Here is a 24,314-nt window from a genome sequence, read left to right on the forward strand (position 1 = left end):
TGGATGCCTCTGTCTCAGAGAATGCGGATGTGCTCTAATCAGGGCAAATGCATGACCAACGGACAAGATAAATAACTGGATACCCATTTTTGTCCAGAGCTGTCTCCATGACAACTGAGAAACTCCATCCTTTTTTTTTTTCTGTGTGTGTTTGTTTCTTTCAGCTATTTTTGTCCCGTTAGCACTGAGGTTAATCCATGATAATGTCAGTCAGTTGGCCTGTCTAACACTTCCTCAAGCATCACTATCAGCTCATAACTTCTGGTGTATAACAAGGTATTCAGTTCAAATTTTAGATTGAGTACCAATTAACCTTTTCCATTGGAGATGTTTTATAAGCTGACTGACCAGAATTTCTGATTTTTTTTCCACTAGATATAGTATTTGACTACTTTAAGAATGTCCATGGTGGGAAAAACTTACTAGCACCACCCTCAGGAGAACGTGTATTTTAGCCCTACTGCTATCAAAGTTCTGAGTAAAGCAACATTGTCTGAGTATTTTCTGCCTGTGGTTGCTAGTGGGGCTTTTTTGTATACAGTCCACTGAGGGACTGAGACCTGGCAGGCAAAGAACACATGAAGGGAAAATGGGGGTTGAGTAGATTTTGGGGTTGCTTTTGTTTGGAGCCAATTTTTGCGCCCTAAAGGAAGGAGCCAACCAGGAGAAACCAGTTATTTTCAACACAACCCTGCTTGAAGGTTGGCTTTCAAACCACATCTGAAGGTCAACACATGGAGCAGAGCCCTGGTTAAACTGGGTGCTGAATAGCAGGCAGTACAGGAGTGCAAAGGAGCTGGAAGCAGGAACCGAACAGTGCTGAGACCAGCAAAATCCCCCCTGGGAAACACCAGTTAGTCTGCACATGCAATGACCTTCTGTGAGTAGGAGACAGCCGCATGGTTGTAAGTGACAGCCAGAGCCAATGTCATTACTGCGATTAGCTATTCAGGTCCAAAACAAAGAGCTGACTGAGTGTGTGACGAGGGAGTTATATACTGGGTGTCTGCCACTAATTCAATTAGGAAAATTTGGAAATTACAATTACATACAACAGTTAGGTAAGCGTCTGACCTTGTCTAAGCTCCGCAGTTTCACTACTGCAGGTAATATCGTACAAATGTGTGTGTGGGAGGGAAATGACCTATAGTAGCTGAGTATGTTCCGATGAAATGCATTTGAAAATGAAAGGTGGAGGAGGTGGAGGAGGCGGAGGACTGAAAAAGTCATTGACTCTGTATGAGGCAACACACTGCAGCCATCTTCTCCCTCCACACTTCTGAATGAAATAACATTTTGTATTTCGATACATATCATTATTTCTAAATGTCTGAGTTGTTGCTCCTAAAGTGCTGCTGAAGCAAAACAGAGAATTCATTTTTCATCTGGTCAGGTAAGTCGTAATGTTTTTTTTTATTTTTTACACCGAGCAGCAGGCAGGCAGACAGAACAGCAGTTTTTGGTGCAGATGTCAGTGATTTTGACTGTTAGTCAGAATTTATTTGTGTGGGGAAAAAAATAACAGGTAGGAGTTATTCTGACCTGAGACTTAGGGCCCAGTCACACCAGCATCTGTAGCAGCAAAATTGGAATTGGATGCAATCACTGGATTCACATATGGAGACCAAATATATTTGTCCTGAGCAAGATCAACTTGGCTGACTCAAACTTGTGCTGCTGACAAATAGTAAATAAAAAAAATACTCATCTAAGTTAATGGTGAGCCAAAGAATCCAAAATGAGAGAGGAATCCATCATATTAGCTGTGTCTGTCCAGTTTTATATAACCCTCTGTTGGAACATAAAGTGCTCCACTGAAGACATTGGGGCATAGTTTACATTCAGTTGTTGAGCAAGAGGGGATTGTAGAAATATGTTCCCTTGAACAACAGGGGTGACTTATTATGTGGTTGGTGACCGAGGAGCACCAAGTACCAAGCTTGAAGAATGATTGTTTGCTGTGCTACTCTTTGGACTGTCTGCATGGACACTGATTCTTACAAGCAACTAAAATAGTTTGTGCATGAATGAAAGGAGTTTAAAGTAGTGGTAGGTTATTTTTTGTTTTGTCGCTGGGTCGAATTAACCTTTAAACACAATTCAAGTGGTCTGAAAGAAAAATTAGACTACTGCACCTCCCATTGGCTCTGTTCAAGCTTCAGAAAATCTACCCTGTGATGGGAGAGATGGCTAATCACAGGTCATTTCAGAGAGAGGGTGTTCCTATTGTCTATTCTACAAAGACAATGCACACGCATGTCCCTTGAAACTAAGATACAGTATTGGAAAAATCCAGCAACTTGTAATAAATTCCTTGTTTGTTTGCAACATTTTGTGTGTGAACACTATGTTCGATATGTTCGACTATTCTTAATATTGATGTGTGGAGGGGACTGTGTTATGTGTGTGTGTGTATGCCACTAGCCATGCTGCTTTAGCTGGCACAAAGCTGAGCATGTCTAATTTCCTTTTGTGTTATTAGAGCTTGGTGTGACAGTCCAATAATACAGCACCCCCCACCTAGAGAAATCTCTGCTGTTTCTTGCCCCTCAGAGTGTTGCTTAGGCAGTTGAAAAGAATGTCCGGACTGTCCTCTTATCTTGCTGTTACATAGTTTGCGCCGTCCTCTGAAGCCTGGGATGCTCTACCCTGGCACCATAGAGAACCAGAGAACTGGAAAGGCATCTTTAAGAAGTCACAATGAGAGGGAGGCTTAGTGAAGCTGATGCTGTAGAGAATGAGCCCTGCACGGCAATCGACTCCTGCTGCTTGTGGGTTTGGTGGGAGAGGGTTAGCAGGGTGATACACAGCAGCAGAGAGGTGTAGAAGGTTTTGCCTTGCATTGCCTTAAGAGCGCCAATTTATGTTGTAATAATGGATACCATTAATGGAAATGTATTGATTATTGATTTACTATTTAGATGGTCATCCCTAACCTAAAGATAAAGAGAGCTAAGGTGCAAGTCTTTTGTGAGTTTACCATACCTCACTTAATAATTAGATGATATAGTTAGTTGCTCTTGCATACCACTTTCACCTGACAGCAAGATGGATTTACTAGTTCTGAAGGTCTTTCTCTGCGCTTGCGTGTTTATACATAATCTCCTTTGACTGGTGACCTTTTCAGGGCGTTTCTCTACCTTAACCCTGTATTTCCTGATGGATTTGAGAAATGAAGAGACTGCTGAAGTGGTTTGGATTTAAATCATGTTATGGAACTATAATGTGGACTTGCCAGACCTATGATAAAATAAAATTGGGGATAGTCATTTATTTAGTACAACCATGTAACTGATCGGGATCATTTATTAGGGTGGCAGGGAATAGAGATGTTGTGCCTGTGAATAAGCTGAGCTGAGCTGATGAGCTTTGAGGAAAACCACATTAATCAATCGGCAGATGAAACATAATTACAGACGTGCTGAATATTTACAAGATAAGAATGAATCTACAGCAGTCCAGGAGACCAGGCGAGTGCCAGAAATCAGAGTCAGAGTCAGAAATCTACGAATAGTCGAGTCAGGGCTGAAACATTGGGTCAAGCAGCCTCCAATACTGACTCCTGTTTCAGCAATCTGGATTCATTAGTGTAAGAGTCACTACTGAACAACTACAGGGTGTTGATCAGAGCGGAAAACAGAAGAGGAAGCAATTCTGGAGTAGTTTCCTGTCAATTTTGGCTTTATAAGAGTTCTACAGTGGAACAATGTTTGGCGCCACTGCAAGGGCTCAATCTCTCTACATTGGAGCTGTCTGTGAGTCTTAGCCAAAAACAGTCCAAGTCAAGTCTGAAGTCATAGTCTATCACAGCAAGTCTTTAATCTTGGAGGGCAAGTCCTAGTCAAGTCAGCAAACTGCAAATGCAGGTATTTTAGGTCTTTAGTTCACTATTTCTCTTTGGTTCCTAAAGATGTGAGTCTACAGGTAAAAGTAAACTTTCCATGAATTCCATGATTGTAATTTCTCTGTATTATAGCTACATTTTGGGCATATAACAACAAACCTAACTTCCTTTAGAGTTACAGAGTTAAAGCTACAAATTCCCACTTTATGTTTTGGGAGAGCAGCCCAGACAGCACACACAAAGTGGAAAATCATGTACCGTACATGATGACTAGCACTACCAGAGAAATTACGTAGTATTAAAAGGACAGGGTGGATGTTTGTGTTGTAAGGATAGTAAGATGTTTAGCGATGTTAGAGATCCAACTCCAAAATCTCTGCAATTAGGATCTCTGCAATGGTAGTGTAAGCCAACATGGTGTGTGGGTTTCCCCCAGGGTCAATCTTTGGTCCTCTTCCATTTAACACTCATACGTTTCTATTAGGGCACATTATACATAACAATAACAACATCAACTATGATTATAATGCAAATTGCTCTGTCCACCAAGTAATTATAGTTCCATAGACGGGAATTAAATATATCAATGATTGGATGTGCCCTAAACTTTCTTCAGCTAAACAGAGACAAAACTGTTGCAAAAAAAAGGAAAGAATGTTGAAGGTAAGGATTAAGACACCTTAAAAACACATTCAAAATGAACAGCCTACACCAATGCTCGAGTCATTCGATGAACAGTTGCTTGTCTTTAGGTGGCTTAGAACCAAAATATAGACATCTCTAATGGTCTTTTACGATCTGAACCCTCTTTGCCCTTTCAGGTCATCAGGTAGAGGGCTACTAATATTACCAAACTATTGCAAACTAAACATAGGGAAGCAGCATTAAAGAAGCTACTGTGTAACACAGAGCTGGAATAAACTTCTAAAGGATATTAGTCTTGCACCAACTCTGTCCACCTTCAAATGAATGAAATTTAAATACTTATCATGAACTATCTTGCCCTTATGTTGTTTTTCTTTAAAAGTTCCTTAAAAAACGTTTTTATTTGCTTTTCAATTTTTCGTATAAAATGTCTGATACAAATACTTTTCTTTTGCTGTATTTATCATTGATGATCTATTGGTGATTTTCTTTGTGGAATCAACCTTTGTCTATCTAATCCCATCAATAAACCCGGACGCATATGCGTCACAGTTTGGGTGTAAAACATGCATCAATAAAGTAAGAGCTGCCAAGGCCAAAGAAACTGTACACAGTAAAAGTCTACATAAAGATGTGAGGATAAACAGCACCCTCTCAGATTTACAGGTACTTAAAACCATTTAATGAGCCTTGAAATCAATAAAATGCTGTTTAGTTCATAAATCAATTTGCTCTAGATTTCAAGGCTAATGGTTATGCCAATTTGCTTTGAATGGAAAAATCATTCCCAACACTTGAGAGGAGTGAGATGATCAGGTGAGAAGAGGTGATTTTCTATATCTGCTTTTTGTATGTTTTTACCTTGTGCAAAGTTTTCATCAAAGCCAATTTCACTTTGTTGCTGCCAAAGTAGTGAGAGAGAAGATTTAGGCTAAGATATTTATATACATATATTGGGAAAAGGGAAAGTTTTAGTGAAGGAACACACACACTCACTGAAACTGCATTAACAGCATGCAAATAAATAAATAAAACGAATCCGGCAACTGCTTTTCTTTGTAACTAATCTACATCTAGTCCTCATATAAACTATCCTCATTAGTGCCCTGTGGGATATACTGATTGGTTATTCTGGACATACTGCTCCCTGCAGTGTTCATCAGCTGTACAAATTCATCACATTTACAAGCTTTATCAGTTGAGAATTATGGATGGAAAACATGCACACACTCGACTGGAAGTCAGTATCAAATGAAAGTAAATATAGTTCGGTTTAATGGGTTTTCATTTCAGTGCTTAGGGAAATTCAAGCTAGAAAATTTGAAAGACTTCTTGTATCCTTTGTGCATCAGCTTCTTGTAAATATGAGTCAGCGGTGATGAAGTATTTTGTGGGGATGATGCCATTGTCATCGGCCTTGAAGAAAAGCTACTTGGGTGGTGCCAAATTGAACAAATAGACATATAGTTTAGCCACAGTAGCAATCAGACATAACAGACTTTGCGACAATGTTGGCAAGTCAGTTGATGCTTACAGTCAGAGAGGCTGGAGCTTGGAGGTGGGTTAGTTTCTCAGACGACAGGTTTTATAGACAATTTGAAAACTAATTTGTCAGCAGGGGGTGTCAGCCAGTGCTGCTGCAGGTCATGGTGAAAAAACTATCCATCTGAGATTGGCTGCAGTTGAAGTATTTAACCTTTCTGTCGCACACCAGTACATCTATGGTGTGAGGGGCTTGGTAACCATGGTGACTGTCACCTGCCTCACTTTGATCTTACAAGGAAATCTTACATATAAAGTTAAAGTTGGAATATTAAAGTTAGCTGTTAACTAAACTCAGCACTGCCGTTGCTAAACCGCCTGGTTTAAGAAGGTGCTGCTTCATGCCAATTTAAAAAAAATTTCAGGTGTAACACACCTCTAAAGTGCTACTGTTGGTTAAAAACTATGTCCAAACCTTCCTGAATAGTGAATAGAATATTACAGGTGAGCTATTTATTAATAGAAATGTGGTCTGAATATTAGAGGATTTGTTTGAGAATCCTGCTGTCACTGGAAACTGTAAATTCATTAAAAAATAAGGCTACTTAATCATTTATAATCATTCATAGAAATGAAGGATTACTTAGTAAATATATAGTATAATCTACTTAAATGTACTTTACTTGGAGTCATTACTAGCTTTGTGATTAATAGATTCATATCGGGAATCTTTATCTAATGAGTATCTCCCAGTCTGTTCTCAAGAAACTCATCACCATCTACTATATAGGCCATGATTCAGGGTTACTCAGGAACTGCTTATTAACAATTTATCCAAAATTAGGTCTTTCCTAATTAAAGGACTGACAGAGAGCTGAGACAGTAAGAATTAATTACAGATTTTTACCATTCTCATAATAAAACAATACTTTTTACTTACATAGCACTTTTCCGGTGAAGAGCACAAAGTATTTTGCAGTGGAAGGTAAAATAAAGTGCAATAACAAGATCCTATAAGAACAGCCTGGCCCCTGCAGATATCATATTTTCCTCGCTCCATTAGTATTGGCCCTATAGGCTCACTGCCCATCCCCACACACTTAGGGTGGAGGAGTTATTTAGAAAAGATTTGGAGATCATGTTCTTTGCTGACGTTGTTTGTAAAGATGTGGATTTTAACGATGATGAAGTTTGTTTTTGTTTTGACATCTGTTGCTTCTGCAAGGCAAACTGGGAGAATATATATATATATATATATATTCGTTTTTTTTCTCAGCAGCTGCTTGTTTCTTATTTTTTATCTTTACTTTATACTAAATATTAAAAGCTGAGCCTTATTAGTGAGGAGAGCTTCAAAGACTTTGTCAGACCACAGGTTGGGGAAATGTTTTAACGGTAAAAGAAGTTTCTATCGATTAGGAAGCAGCCGGTGATTTAGCATTCTGACTGTTGCCAGCTGTATTTTATCAGGGGACAGATTTAAAGATTCAGTCTATAGGCTGAGTGATAAACCAACAAACAACTGTACTACCATCATGGAAAAGGGCCGGTAATGGATCAGCTGTTCTAACGATCCAATAATATCTTTGTTATGTGCAGTGCTGACAAAATGAGATGAGTAAAAACAAACATGAATAATTTAGACGCAGAGAAATAGGCCTAAAACTAATACATAAGAGATGAAAACGGCATAAAAGAGATAAAGGGAATATTAAAATAGTTGCACGTCGGGAGGTATCAAGAGCTGTTTTATACAAGTAACGAGATACTGAATCTATTGGTCAGACAAAGGACTTGCGTGCTTCGCCTCAACAGCCAGCTTCATGAGCCACCAACTGCACCAACACATTCAATCTAACTACGCCTTAATTAACTCCCAATAACTGCAAGTAAGCAAAGAGTTTTGATTCCGATGTTATCCAATAACTTTTTGATCTTATATGCCCAATAAGCTCTCTTTTATCTTCACTAGAGTCTCGTCTGACAGACAGCCACTGCGGCGATAATTAATCGACAAACCGCCGGCCTGACGGGAATATCAGGCGTTCAGGAAGAATCGATACTGCAACGCAACCCTATCACGCATCAGCTTTTCATCCATGAGAGGCGACAGAGCGCCGCATCTACTCAAATTTACACTCGCTCGTTTGCGGCGTCTGTCTAGCAGTCGCATTAAGAAAAAGGACAAGTGATGCCTTCCTGGCCTCTCAGGAGGGAGAGCGAGGACTGAGAAGGATCATCGCAGCTGAAGTGCATGTTTATAGATCAGCTCTGACTGAGTGCTCTTTTAGAAAAGGGCCTTTGCTGGCCAATCGATGAGGCGATTATATCATTGTTACCTTCCACTTCATTATGGAACAGTGTGAGCTGAGCATCCTCTGGGCTGTATAAAGATACAGCCTTCATCGTAGGCTGTAATGTGTGTGTGCGCGCGCTGTTAATTTGTCCTTGGCTGTTTTATTGTCAGCACTGTAAACAGCCTGTCATCCACAGCGAGACAGTAGCGAACAAATATTTACCTTGATAAACACTGACAGCTCATTAGACGTGTCACTTCAAAGAAGCGCGGTAAAAATAAATCGGCACTGCCACTTGTGACAGAGATATCAAGGTGTTCTTCGTGTGTGACATAAACGCGTGTGTGTGTGTGCGTGTGTTACCTGTTACAGTCGACATGCAGCAGTAGGTGGGAAGCGCTGATGGTGAGAGCGATCTTGTGCCATTGTCCATCAGCGAGGCGGTAGGGGAAGGACTCGGAGCGCGGCTTGCCTTTAAAGCGGTAGTGGTAGCGGATCTCCTCCCTCACCCCGCTGCTCTCCAGCTCAAAGTAACTGCATTGGAGGAGAGGAGGTCAAGAGGTTAGAGACACATGCTCTCTTGGACAAGGTCTCTGTTCAGGCTAAAGAAATATATAAACACTCCATGAGAATTACACGGACAAAGTCAGTGAAGTATTCATATTCCAAACACACATATTCAATAAAAAGTGAGAAAGCATTTGAAGTAGCCTCTTGAATATCACTGAACTTGTGCTGAAACAATTAGTCAAAAGTGGACCTATTATACCTATTATTTCCAGCTTGATATTATTAGTCTGAGACTATATTCGAGTAGCCTTGCATGCATTCATGCAACCCCTCAGTTCACCCTCTGTCTGGAACAAGTTGTGCCTTTGACACTGATTTTAGTGAGACTGGATCATATTTTATGAAATATAATATTTGATGCTCCGCTTCACCTTTCATGAGTTTCCCCATGAACAGATGGCCGACTGTAGCTGCTGTTAGCCAATTAGCCGTGCAGCCAATTAGCTGTCCTATTAACCCCCTCTGCCCGTACTGGGAGAGCAGAGCACTGGCATTTAAGAACACATTTCTAATGCAGAAGAAGACCGCCAATGCCTTGAGCTACCAGTGCGTTGGCAGTTAGCGGCAAGTGAGGCTACGTGTCCATCAGTACACTCCATAAATCACAGAGAGTTGAGCCAGAAAAGCCAGAGGAGATATTTAAAAAATATCCTTCACAACCAAAAAAACTATTTCTGTCAGACACACAAAAACCTGAAGAGTAGTCCTGAGCGGGTGGATCATGAGCATGCCCCTGTATCCACTAGGCATGTTTGGCTCTGCTGTATTTGGAACAAATGACCAGATAAGACCTCATGTAGGGTAGCCTTAAGTTGAATTATTGCATTAAGAGCAGTCTGAGATTTTAGTTCACAGAGATTACTTTTACATACTTTTAACCAGTAGTTGAGTGGTAAAATGAAACCAGGGGGATGGTGAAATATTTCATTTATGTGACATATTTTCCAGCGGGGGAGGGAGAAATTTTTGTATTTCTTAGATGCAATTTCCTTCATTCTAGTCAATTTTAGGGTGACCTGCTAGACATGGCAAATCCTAAATCCCATCTGATTCATAGCTTGCATTCTCAGTTGCATGGCCTGCACAAGACAATACTATTTATCGGAAAGAAACAATAACCACTTAACTATGGACATCATGTCATTCACATCTTTTTTAAACATATTTGTAAAAACATTTTAAATATCTTTATTTGTGAATGTGCTCAAATATTTTTTTTAAACACAATCTTTGTGTGTGTTTTTAAACATATTTAAATACATTTAAACACATTTTTGTTAAAAAACATCTTCACTTAAAAAAACACAATTTAAGACGACGCAATGTTTGAAACAAGCGGTATTAGAATATGGAATATGGAATATATATAGAAGAATATGAAGCAGCAGGTAGCAGCTAGCGGTGCTGCTAAGGTTAAAACAACACGTTAAAAGTGTTGGATGTAAGGTTAAAAGTGTGGATGATTGACACCTGTCACCTGTCGACCAATCAGAGTGAGGAGAATCGATAGTACCGCCCACATTCACCTTTGACCCACCAATTACGATCCAGAATGAAGTAAACCCAAAGGTAGTATATCACAGCAAGAGGTCACACTTCACTGTCAAAGCCTCTTTGTCTTCATGTAACAACCAGGAGCTTCGTGACTGATTCAAACTAAAGCAGAGACATAGCAGGAGACATGAGCAGCGTTTCTTCATGCTGGAATAGAATGTCTGACCACAAAACAGCAAAGATCAGACATACTGTGTCGTTTTGTGGATTTTTTTTTTGCTACTCTTTGTGGGCTAGCTTGCCGAGTTTTCATCGCACAGTGATGAGCCAGATATCTTTGTAAGATATATTTTTATTTTTTCCCCGCTGCGCCTCCCCTGAAGTCTTCTGGCGCCCCCCAAGGGAGGCGTGCCTCACACTTTGAAAACCGCTGACATAGGTAAAAGGCTAATTATCAGAAAGCCCCCCCTAAATGTCGAATGGTCATTCTATTTCCAATGTTAATTTCCACATGCATTGAAAATTTTCAACTTCTCAAATTTATTTAATGAAAAGATGGTGCAGTTTGGTGGGTGTCTATTAACATTACAAGGCTTTATCGCCACCTACTCTGGCGATTGTGAATAGACAGCACTCCGTGGCATAAAAAATCCACTTCAAAATAAAAGCACAGGATTTTGTTCTTAACATTTTTTTCCCAGGCAAAGGCCCGCGACCCACTGAGAACGGGTCCGCGACCCAAAAGTGGACCCACCAGTTGAGAATCACTGCTTTAGAAGAGGGATGATTTTGACCCCCCCCAATCCCCTCTCAACTCGAGTACTGTTTTTAACTCATTATTCACATCGTTCGATATCAGGATTCAAGATTGCAATATTATTTATATGTCAGAAACTGAGTGATTCAAGATTGCAATATTATTTATATGTCAGAAACTGAGTGAGTAGTCAATCAACCGAAAAGTAATGCCACTATCTGAAAGTCAATTAGTAAGTTATTAATGAGGCATGAATGTGATCATTCACTCAATCAAATCTTCACAAATATTGTTGTTTTTTTTAGTTGCAGTGAAAATATTTGTTTGAGACAAAACAAGTTATTGGAATTTAGGTTTTTGGTATCTGGAAACTTAAGCTGTCTATTTTTTTCTGAAGGTTTATAGACTAAATAATCAAGTAAGTAAAAATTAATTAGTTATTTATTAATTAATTAACAACGATTAAGAGGACTTAAAGTGCAAATCCAAGATTACGATTTCGAGCTCAGCCATAAGCACATGAAAAGAGAAATGTGTTTAACCTGGATTTAAAAGTGCTTACAGTTGGGGTGATTTGAGCTGCTGGTAGTTTGTTCCAGTTGTGAGCAGCATAACTGCTAAATGCTGCTTCACCGTGTCTGGTTTTTGAACTCTGCGCTCCACTATCTGACCTGAGTCAGTAGATTTCAGAGCTCTACTGGGTTTATAGTCTGCTAACATGTCATTCATGTATTCTGGACCTAAGCCAATCAGTGATTTATAAACCGATAGCAGAAATCTATTCTGTAGCTGACTGGAAGCCAGTGTAAAGACTTGAGAACTGGGGTGATATGCGCAGATTTCTTTGCTCTGGTTAAAACTCGAGCTGCAGCGTTTGATACTGGGAGAGTCCAGTCAGGAGACTGTTACAGTAGTCGAGTCTATTGGAGATGAAAGCATGGACCAGCTTCTCCTGATCTGTTTGGGACACAAAGCCCTTAACTCTGGATATGTTCTTAAGTTGATAGAAGGCTGTTTTGGTGACTGATTTTATGTGACTGTTGAAAGTCAGATCTGAGTCTATCAACACGCCAGGGTTTCGAACTTGGTCTTTAGGTTCTAGAGGCAGTAACCCAAGGTGTTTACTGACAGCAACCCTCTTCTCTTTATTGCCAAAAACAATGACCTCGGTTTTTTCTTGATTTAACTGAAGAAAATTTTGGTTCATCCAATTTTTGACTTGTTCTAGACAGTTACACAATAACTCTATAGGACAGCACAAGATATATCTGTGTGTCATCTGCATAACTATGATAGTTGACATTAGAATTCCGCAGTATAATGTAAACAATTAAACATAAACAATTAATTTGCAACATAATCATTGTCTAAAGCCCCAATAGTCCCTCCAATGGGCTACAATGTTGCCACTATGAAAATCTCGGTACACATCAAGAACCCATGGGGACTGCAAATATTGACATAATATGTTATGCAAATCTGGACCAAATGTTTGGTTGGAAATACCCAACCTCAATTTGGGGTTTGACTGCTAGTGGAGCAAAAACACAATAAAAACCCCAACACAATAAAAAATGAAGATTAAACTATGTAATTCTGTCTAGTCGTGGTCTGGGAGAATTCACAGTCAAGTTGGCAGACAACAATCCTTTGCTGATCCGATATTTATTAAAAAAGGCCACTATCATCCTGAACTCTGAATATACCACATTGTAATTTCATTACCCAGTTGAAAAACAATAATGTGTGTACACATAAAGGGCTGTGACTTGAGCTTTATGTAAAAAAGATACCTGTCAGCCTGTCTAAACACACAAAAGAAATATCTCTCTCTTGGTTTCACCCACTACTGATTTCTGTGGTGTGACTGCAGCTCGCCTTAGCACCACATGCACACTACTTTTCATTCTCATCAGCCATGCTAAATTAAGAGCCAGTCAGCCATAGACACCAGCAGCCCGAGAGCCGCAGGCAACAAGTCATGACATTTCAGCTTCCCTGCGGCTGCGAGTGACCCTAACCACTGGAACCCTTAGCCCCTCGGCACACACTCACATTCACACACACACACACACACACACACACACACACACACACACACACACACACACACACACACACACACACACACACACACACACACACAGAATATGCTGTGTGTGACTCAGCTCTCCAATAACCTGAACCAAGCCAGAACATATCCCAATATATCCAGGCACAAAAACACAGGGATCAAGCCCATTCAATACCAAAGCTCAACAGCTCTCATGCATATTTATGGAAGGGAGAGTGGAACCACTCTAGAGAATATCAATCGAGGCTGTGGGGCAGCAGATTTATCCTTCCAGTTTGGAAAATTAATGAAACTGAGAAAAACTCTGCACAAACATAGTCCAAAAATATTATAGAATAAAATATCAAGGCAAAATTTTCACACATAATTTGATCATGATTTGGGGTCCTTTGCCTGCAGCTTAAATGTAAACACTACAGTAAAGCTGCTGAATATGAGACATAAGACAAGTTGGCTTTCTCTGTTCTGAAACTGTATTCATAACAGTAATCCCTGAGATCTGTGAATACAGTGACATCACTGCAAAGAAAAGTCAAACAAGAGCAAAGAACATGAGCAAACACAACAGGTGATAAGAACAGTAAAGCAACAACTTTCATTTGGGAGTGATATCAAAGTGTTAAAGTGTAAGAACAGAAAGTTGAACCACATAGTCAGTCTAATTTGATCAAAAATTGATGGTTCATTTTCTTTTCCATGTACTTTAAGTATGGTCAGGACATGGTCACTTTTCACCACTGACAGCCTGATAGATCTCACATCTGCATGCTCAGTGACTTCTCACCAAGTGCAAAGAATTTTCAGTCTACTTCACCTTACAATTACAAAAAAAAAAAAAATCAAAAAGTTAATATAATGTTTTAGAAAGCAATACACACTTTAAATATACCTTGCACACTCTTTTATTCAGGTAGATACAGAGGGGTTTAGTAAGGTAATTCCAGTTTTAGAGAACAAAACAGTAAAAGACTGCACTGGTCAAGGCAGTAACCAATCTAAGAAATAACACTGACTCAAATAAGCCCTCAGTACTAGTTCTTCTAGATATTAGGGCAGCCTTTGATACTGTCAACTACAAAAATCCCTTTAAACAGACTAGAAAACTGGGTTGGTCTCACAGGAATGGGTTTAAAACGGTTTAGGTTATATCTGACCAGCTGGGAGTTCTTTGTTTCTCCAGGTGACTTCTCCTCGGACAAAAACTGGGGAGTCCCACAAGGCTCTATTTTAGGTCCTGTCCTTTTTATCCTTTATATGCTACCTACCGACTGGTCAACAGAAAGCACTGAACACTGAACAAAATTGACAGCAGATTTTTGCTTCTTAGTCGAAGCTTTTTCTTGCCACCGTCGCCAAGCGCTTGCTCATGGTAGAAACAGTTTGGTCTCTAAATAACATTATAAACACCCCAGTCTTGAACTGCTCAGTGTGGGAAATGAGGTACCATGTTCATCTAATGTGGATTACCCTTTCACATACAATTTTCAGATATTTCACGTGTGAAATGTGAAATCTAACAGGCACGTATGAACATGTTAATAGTGAAGTGTCTTGTTTTGCATATTTTCTGAACAAAAATGCACTTGAAAACAAAACATGCACAAAAAAAAGCATCAGTCATTGTGCCATATTCCTAGATAACGAAGATGAACAAATTAATCGTTGTAACCAAAAAAAAAAGACAAAAGAAAAGACAAAAGGAACTGAGAGGAGGAGGCGTTGATCAGTACATGCAGTCTAGGGTTCAGCTAACTGAGTTCAAACCTCTCCACAGAGCTAATGACAGCCTATCAGCCCCCCACACAGCTGGCTGTGTTAATACTAAAACAATTATCACACAGTAAATTAACAAGCAACACAGGGAAATGTTTTTTCTACAACATTAAATTGCATTTGCACACGCCAAGCAGTGGCTGATTGCCTGCATACATGTGTGCGTATCTGCGAAAGCAAGAGAAGTACAGTCAGTATGGCTGACCAGTTCGGCTGTCTTTGTACAGCATGTCATCACTCTGAAATTAAATGAATATATCACTCTGTGGCTGCGCTGGGCACCGACCTGACAGCTCGTCTCCATGATGCTGTGGGAGACAGAGCTGCTGATACTTGTCAGCTGGAGAAGGATCATTTGCATCGAACAAAGAGTCAAACAAGAACAAGAGCTCTACAGCTTCGCTTTTTTCCACTGATGGAAACCTCCTCGGGGCTTGGAGAGGGCCCTGAATCACTGAACGTGTAGAAACGCCGTTATCCTGATTTAACTCATGAAATAATCATCAAAGGCATTAACTCCACTTCACAGCGAGCATTTATTTTATGAAGCATTTAGTGGTAGCTTTTGTTTCCCTCGCATTACAGCATATTTAATGAAGGGGAATAATCTATTGGCAGGCAGTCCATTTGTAACCAATTGTGTATCCTGACAGACACTAAAAATGACATATCTGTTTTGGTGCTTCTCTGTATGAAAAATAAACAGTGAGTCTTATCACCAATTTAAAAGCTTCCTTTTTATTGCTGATCCTTTCACAACTAGCATTTTACAAAGCTATTTTATTTTATTTTTTTAGTACTGGCAACGGCTTACATCTAACAGACCCCTAATGTGAACATCCACGCTTCCCCCCAAAAAAAGAAGAAAAATCTTGTTTGCATATGAAAGAAAACAGAAGATTTTGGCTAGCAGTGGTAGAGGGAAAATCCCTCATGAGTAGAATGTGTTTGGATTTGATGCTGGGGCATAACTGCTGTGCGTGCCGCTATTTTCTGAACACAAATACACTTGAAAATAAGATTGGTGTGAAGAAAGACATCTATGGTGAGATCAGTTTTCTGCACAAACTGATCACGATCGCCTAAACAGCGTTAATGGCCACTACACAAAGGATAATGAGATATGGAGGGCTGTTAAGGACACACTGCTTGTGTCCTCCAAATTTGGACAAAAGGAACGCTGCCCCCCCCGAGCTGTATTGGGAGCATCATTTCAAAAGGCTTAGTTGGCCAATTACGATGCATTCGTTCTAGGAATGTGGACTTCAGGGGGGAAAAGCCCCTGACCTGAGCACAGCTTTAGATTCCCTTCTTACTTCTAGTAAACCACACAAGTTATCTAGGAATTTTATTTCCTTTGCAGTTTCTTGGGTTTATGTGATGCTATTTATTTATTTATTTATTTATTTATTGCAAGAATTTGACTGTATGACTACATATTAAACATAACTGGCATATTTTGTTGTGGCTCCACAGTGATGGAATGCGCTAAAAAGGGGAATTTTTGGGATGATCTTGCTTCGCTGTGGCATGAATGCACTTCATCAGTTTGGACGAAGTGCCTGCCAAATGAATGTATTGTCATACTGTAGAGTTGCACTACATAACAAGAAACCAACTTCCGTCACTGTCACTGTGACCAAATAATCTACTGTAGCCATCATCTACAGATATAGAGAGTTCCTGCATTACAAATATATGAAATCATATCTGAATAGAAACACTTCAATAAAATGTAACGTTTCCATACAACACAATGAGAATCAATATGTTTTGAATGTTACCTCTGCGAGTGCTGGAGTTTGTAAATGTGCAGGGACATACTGACAATTTAATGCAGCACACTGACACATGGTGTCACACATACTGCATGGTACATATGGAGGAGTGGGTAGACTATATGTACACCACTCTAAAAAAAATGCATTGCACATGAATTTATCATGTGCCTTTAGGCAGCACAGTATGCAGTGTGACTGGAGGGGTACAGTAGTGGTCAGTGTCCAGTAGCACATTAGTCCTATTCCCATACATTTTTATTACTTTTATATATTTGCATTTTGTGCAAAAGAAGGCAGCGCTCTAAATTCTAATTGGATCTCAACAGGACATGTCGTGGGAGTACAATGTGTTGAGTAATTGTGAAGCCATGATGCTCTCACAACACAGACTCTATTCCTTTTTAGAAATTAGTTTCACTGAAAACTAACACAAAACTTCACAGCGGGGTCTGATTAGTCCGAGCAATGGGAACATTGTTTCTGAAAAAAGACGTGGCTGTTGAATTTTTCTTTTCCTATGAGAACCAAAAAAGGAACTGAATTCACCTCTATTGGGTGACTGAGCATGGGCAGAAATCATCTCACTAGAGATGCATGAGACAATATTGTTTTTTTGTATGAGTATGGAGAGATCTGACCCTTTAAAGCAAAAGTTTATAATTTCTTTAAGTACTCATTTTATTTGCTTTCTGCCAGAGGGTTAGATGAGACACTCATATCTATCTCTTAAATATATCTTTAAAGCCAGCTTAGCTTTGCTTAGCACAAAGACTGGAATCAGAGGCAGACAGCGAGGCTGCCAGCCCCGGTCCAACACCAAAATCTACCTACCAGCACCACTAAAGCTCAATAATTAGCATCATTAATTGAATCCATACAAAAACCAAAAGGTAAAAACAATTTGTAGCAATGAAAACATCCACAGACCACAAGCGTGGAGTCAGAACTGGGTCACTACAGGAAGAACTCTTTGCACATGAGGAGCCCACTCTACCAGTTTAGCCACCAGTGCACCCCTATTTATTTATTCATGAGTACTTTTTAATTATCCACCTTGTATACTGTCAGGGGTCTATCTTATCTTATTTCCAGTTTTGCCGTTGTTATGTTCCAAACTATTTGCCAGAAAACTAGCAGAGAATCCAGGAAGGTACAGCCAAGAAACAGCATGGCACAAATGATGAGTGTTGATACGTGTTGCCATTTGTGCTGATGAAACAAACGAGATATAATGTGCAACTGAGGCAAAATGTGATTTCTAATATTGGACTATATGAATAAATTTGACTTGATTTCCGGTTTCTGTGCTTTGTTAGCCAAACAACTGCCGGCCGTACCTTTATATGTGACGTAAAGACATGAGAGTGGTGTCGCTTTGTTTAGGTAATCCTTTAAGATGAACATAAAAGAAGAAAATGAGCGGAGGCATTAGCTCTAGCATGAAATCTTCCCCATGTACCACATTATGAACAAAGCCACCTTCAATAATGGCTTTCCAGATAAAAGAGAAAAAAAAAAAAACATGATACCAAGATGGAGTTTCTTGACAGGTGGCAAATATACTTTAGAAGACATGATGTCAATGTTAATGGGACACGGACAAAGCAGAGCTAATCTAGCAGCTGCAGTTTAAAGGAACAGCTTTTCTCATTAAGCTGCAGACAACAGAGACATATTCAAGGTGACTTATCACCCGTGTTGATATAACCATGTGGCACATAGGAAGAAGACTCTCATTTCCTTTGCAGTATTATAAATGCGCTGGGACCAAGAGAGATGGTGCTTCAAACTCGCTGAGTAATAAATAAACAGCCACAGTGGCAGGGTTGCAGGCTGTGTCTCCTGAGATGGAGATTGTGGGCTGCGGAAGGGTCTCAGGAGTGTTATGACAGCTCTGGAAAGGAGCTGTTGAGGTGACAAGTGGTCTTCATCAAAATGCACTGGCGTCATCTGTAAGAGAAAAGTTTTGAAAATGAGTGGCTGCCCCAGAGTGCAGGGTTGGCTGTATATCACCCTGTCCATTTTTCTTCACCCCTGGTGTCATGCAGCTATTTCATGGAGGGCAGCTGACAGCCAATTATCTGCTCAATAGGGAGGTCAACACTCTGGAGCTTGTCCGTGGAATGGGAGGAGAAGGAGCTAAACCAGATACTACGATGGAAAAACGCACCAATGCCTTCAGTTACTGACCTGGAAAATGTGACCGGGATTGGTTGTGCTTCAGTTTGTCACTTGAAGGCTATACTTGATGGGAGTGTCTGGATTTAGCAAATGGTCTCATCACATGGAAAGGTGCCGGCAGACAGGTCTTATTTTCACAACTGAACTCAGCTTGATTAACAGGAGGCAATGACCGGGGAGAATCATACCTCATTTTCACAGTTTGGAGGGTGTTGAGAATTATCAAGACTTGATTTATAAGCAGCAAAGAATAGTGCATGGCAGACCGCCTCAGGTTGGTGATGATAAGCTTCATCTATGGACCACCAGTCATGCCATCAATTGATTTCACCTTCTCGGGCCTGTCTATCATTGGTTTAACAAGGTGCAGAGGAGTAACAGAGGAATAAAACACATGGGTGCTTCTCCAAAAACTCCAAGACACGGCTCAGGAGAAGCTGCCCACGTATTTGTAACACTGGTTGTGTATGGTCACTAAGATATCTAACTCAATTTCTTAAGAAACTATGGGATTGTGAATCGGCTGGTTTCACCCTAGCACAGTTAAAGTTACCCTCTCGGCTGAGAGACTCTTTCCTTCTTCAATCTTCCATCTCAGACACAAAGAGAAATTGCTTTAGTGACAAAAGGTGTTCACAATTTAGAGTTATTTCTCGGCCTTTAAGTATGTTGCTAGAAAATCCCTAAAAAGGGGTCTTGAAACTGACTTCTGAAGAACAGGAAAGGAAAGGAGATCCAATTTGATGTATGGCTTCTGACTATAAAAGTAGTTTCTCAGATATACATGCGTGGTTTGGGATATACATTCCTAATTTTCTGTATTAAACTGAACAATAGTCAGGCGTATTTGTCATCCCAATGTTCAAAGACATTTTGGAGTTTCTGGCATTTTTCTGCTAGAAAGTCTTTTTTTTTGTGGAGGGCAGCCAAGATGGTGGTGAAGGTCTCTTGGGTCTGGAGACTGTTGGACAGGTGGAGAAGGTTTGGCTTCCTCGTGGGCATCAGGGTGATCGTGTCACTCAAGCTAACAGCAAACACACTGGAGATTTTGGAGGAAGTGTGGGCCAGGGTAAGTCTACGATTGCCTTTTTGTTGCTGGTGAGCAAGCAGAGCCTTTATCATGCTGTGTAAGTAATTTCTTTTCCTGTGGGCTTTATGTTCTTCAGCATTCCTTCCTTATAGGTTTCTTTGGCAGATGTAGAGCTGCACTGTGTTTTCTTTTCTTAAAGATAATTTTTTTGGCCTTTTATGATAGTACAGCTGAAGATAGACATGAAGCAGAGAGAGGGGGAGTGACAAGCAGTAAATGGCCGCCGGATGCAGGACTCAAACCGGGGGCCAGCTGCAGCGAGGACTATAGCCTCCACACACGGGCTGGCTGCTTAAACCACTACGCTACCAACCGCCCCTGTGTTTTCTTTTCTGAGACTACTTTACAGAAATGGAGGCAGCAAACCGACAAATCAAATGTTGATATTAAAACAATCTTGAGGTATGAAAAGCTTTGGTTCGGTCTGCTGGGTGTGGAAATAAGGAGCTATCTTCTAATATGTTGTGCCCAATGAGTACAGCTTCAACTAACAATGGATGACCAAATATGCAGAGCTGGTACTGTTAAGTCAGGTTTCCAGTACTGTCACCTATCCTAAACCCTATGTCCTATCCTAGGAGACATGCAATTAAGTCCACCTGCACACACCAGAGGAATAAAGACTGTAATTATGGGTTAGAAGTACAAAATTGTGCATTTTGGTCAGCTTATGTTAGTCCACAGAATTCAGAAGGAGAATGAGGAGCAGAAGGAATCATTGTTAGTCAGTATTTGTACAGTATTGCTTAGAGCCATTGCTAGCCAAGAATAATACAGGGGGCGCGGTGTGGAAACTGGTATCGGTCAGAGGTGAGAGGGTTCAGCTCCATCCCTAACCTGTACTCCACAGGGGAGATCAGGAGTTCAGAATGTAAGCCAGCAGGTTTCCTGTCTCTAACATTCACTCACAAATCCTGTCTGATGACAAAAAATAAAAGTGGAAATGTCTGCAGATCAAGTTTAAGCATAAAATAAACAGACACAGATTGAACAGTGATTCGAACAGTTCCCCTTTTGTATTTCTCCTTTCTATTCATCTGGCAGGGAATAACAAACAAAACAAACTGTCGATTGCAATTTTGCAATTTCTTAGCAATATGTCTTTCGGGCTATTATACACTGTAGATGCTGTGTTCATTCAAATGAATACATTTTCTTTTAACACACTTGATAATGGAAGAATGCTGAAGTGTACAGTGGTGATCTTCAGCAAAAGGTGAAAGTCAATACAACAGACAGTACCATCGGTTCAGACAAAGATGGTGAAGTGGCAGCACTGAGCTGCTGATCGGTGGAGGAAGTGAACAAGAAAGAAACCCTGCACCATCTTTGATTAAACATGGGTCGTCTCATCCCCGGTCCATTCCATTAGGTTCTGTTGGCTCCTGTCTAGGATCCTTTTACAAGTTACTGAGAAGATTGCCTTTCCTCCAGTGGGTTTATATTTTTCTTTTATGAGTGCCTGAGTGACTGAGAAGTTCCATCTGATTGATAGCTGTCCAGGATGAAGGTCTTGGATCAGGGCTACATTTACTTTTACTTTGAATCAGATGCTTTTGTCTAAAGCAATGCACAAATCCAAGTGCACAATCCAAGGCTATATATGGCAGTTAGGAATTTGAAAGTATTGTATGAAGGTCAGTTATGACCGTTAAATTTACTGATTTACAGAGCACAGGAGGTACAGCAGAGGTGTAATCCAGATTTCACAGGTTTCCAAGTTGTATGATTTTGATGTGGTCCCAATGACGTCACATCACTGTTTCCTGTTTACTGTTTTAATTGGTGCTTTTCAGAAAATATCAATATATTAGAGGACCCCGCACAAAGCCATTCAGTTACGCCTATACGCACCTCATCCAACTTTTCCATGCTCAGTCACAGCATTCCCAAAGTTACCAAGGAGTCTAATCTAAGCCGCATGTATTTTTAACTCCCACCATACGTAGGCCTGCAGCTCAGTGTGTTTCCTTAAAAGTGAAGGACCTGTAGACACTTATGAACTGAGGCATGGCAGGAGAGACAGACCTGTAGACTGACAAAGGACAAGCAGATATGAACAGAGTAACTGGAGGAGCAAACTGAGCAACTTTGGTGTTTAAGTGCTCAGGTGGGAAGAGTAGTGGAGAGAGCACGTGCTTTGAGTTAGTACATCAGAAACCTACTGCCAGTTGCTGACAATGAGAGCGTTACTGGGACCCAGAAAACTGCTGGCTAAGCAGAAATAGGCTCCTTTTGTTCTATTCAGCCTAGTGGAGCAGCAATAAACCTTCTTTCCCGTTCCCTAGTGCCGGGCACAAGAAGAAGAAGAAGGAAAAAAAAAAAAAAAACGTTTCTTCTGCTTTTGCGGTGGGTACCAAGAAATGCTTTCATTCAAAAGACGTTTTCACTTTGAGGATGAGGAGAGCGGAGGACAAGAGGAGGGAGGAGAGAAGGATATTATCATATTGGAAAGCAGAGCTGGCAGAGGAGGTGGGAGGGAAGAGAGGATGGTTTGATTGTGCTGAGAGAAAGATGAAGAAGTGAAGGAGAGAAAGAGAAGGAATGTATGATTGGATTTGGCCGAGTGGTGCAGCTAGCTGTCTGTTAGCTGGCTGAATGGGAGGCCTGTGTTATAATGGGAAAGAATGGGCATCAGCCGAGGGCTCTAATAGGGCCTTCAGAGAGGATTCAGGGGTTCAGAACAAATCCTCAGTCACAATGGAGCAAAGGTCTGCACCAAGCCAGTCAAGGCTCTGTCCATCTCGCCAAATTTAATTACACTCACAGTGTGGCAGTCTGACTCACACAACAGCTCGTCTCAAAATAACTTCAGCCTGCTGCGGCTTGCCTGGGCTACATTTGCATCCCAATATCTCTTTTATGATGCTCAACAATGCACAATATTTGAAGGAAAATGAAAGGTCTTGGAAGTCAAATAACTAACTAGAGGTTTATTCTGTCATACTTTGAAAATAAATGACAAAAATAGCCTGTATTTCATCTGAAAACGTTGAATCGGTTCACCCAAGAAAGCAAGAAGGAAAGCACGTTATCTTTTACTCTTTTACCTCCATGGTATGTGACATGCAGATAGTGTTGGATGTTATATGTTCAGATATCAATATCTGAAAGATCTGCCACCTCTTCAGCAATGTGTCTTTTTCATAAACTCTTGATAATCCATAGATCTCACTATGAACAGACATTGTTGTAACTCTGATGGATGGGTCAAGAAACCAGACCACAACACGGACGACAAATGCCTACATCCTGTTTGAAAAAAGCATCACTACAGTCGTTCTCTCTGTTTTAACCAAGTACTTTTTGTGCCTAGATTTAACCAAACCTTAACCATAGCTGTGGCATGTTTGGAAGGCACTGGCATTGGATCAGTCGACACTCATACCTGTCAATGACAAATTATGTATTTTAGATTTTTAGTTTTGGTTGGAGTTATGTTGATATTCCAATATACTGCATGAACAGACCCTAACGCCAGTCTATTATATTTATTCAGAAATATTTGACAACTGGGTGTTTGAGTGTTGCTGAGTGCCTTTAGTGCAACAACTGCTTTGTCCAAGCACACCTCCGAGCTACATATGCTGCATGGTGCATGTCATTGTGCCTGAAGGAGGAGGACAGTACAGTCACCTGGCTCCATTTAGCCTCATTGTTTGGCTAGCACGCTGTGCGTCAATTACGCCTGCAGGTAATGCAAGAGAGCGAGACTGACAGAGAGGTGGAGAGAGGGAGGAAGTCACCTTGAATAGACAGCAGGAGCAATACGTTTGTCTTCAAGAAGGGGACTGTACTGTGCAGTGGATGCTAGAAGAAAAATCACATATATGTGCACATATACACCAATGGAGAAACGAGAAAAACTCACATAAAACAATAAAACAATATACCTTTATGAGTGACAGTACTGCAATCAAAACGTCACGAGTTAAAAGCATGCACCGTCTGAAAAATATATTTAAAAGTCTCAAAAGTTAAAGGAACAATTTGCAACTCTTCTGCCCTAAAATAAGTATAATAAATATGTTTAAAATCATTTTGATGCTATGCTGACTTGTTCTTATGTGAATGGTGCCTTGCTGTTAGTAACTGCTGTAAGTCTGGCTGCCTGGACTGTGAGCTCAGAGCACTGAGTGGTTTGTATCGCAGGTGTTTCGGAAGCGACTGGAAGAGATTTTCAGGCCAAATTTCAGGCGAGGGAGCAGAACTGGTGTCATGCCTATTAACTATTTATGATAAATCTGAATATTATAATGAAATGGACACCTAATACATTACATAACAGGAATCCACAGCACACAAATCTGAACTATTTTAACGTTG

The 24,314-nt window shown here is 40.4% G+C and overlaps 1 protein-coding gene across 1 annotated transcript in view; it reads right to left on the minus strand.

Moving 5' to 3' along the window:
• The window catches only part of LOC104922755 (protein kinase C-binding protein NELL1), a 269,223-nt gene that overhangs the window by 206,496 nt on the left and 38,413 nt on the right, over nt 1-24,314 (minus strand). The window contains exon 4 of the mRNA XM_027281540.1: nt 8,632-8,802. Coding sequence (XP_027137341.1) covers nt 8,632-8,802 — 171 coding nt within the window. The remainder of the gene's footprint in view (nt 1-8,631; nt 8,803-24,314) is intronic.

The sequence above is a fragment of the Larimichthys crocea genome, chromosome VIII (genome assembly GCF_000972845.2).
Source record: "Larimichthys crocea isolate SSNF chromosome VIII, L_crocea_2.0, whole genome shotgun sequence".
Taxonomy (NCBI): Eukaryota; Metazoa; Chordata; class Actinopteri; family Sciaenidae; genus Larimichthys; species Larimichthys crocea.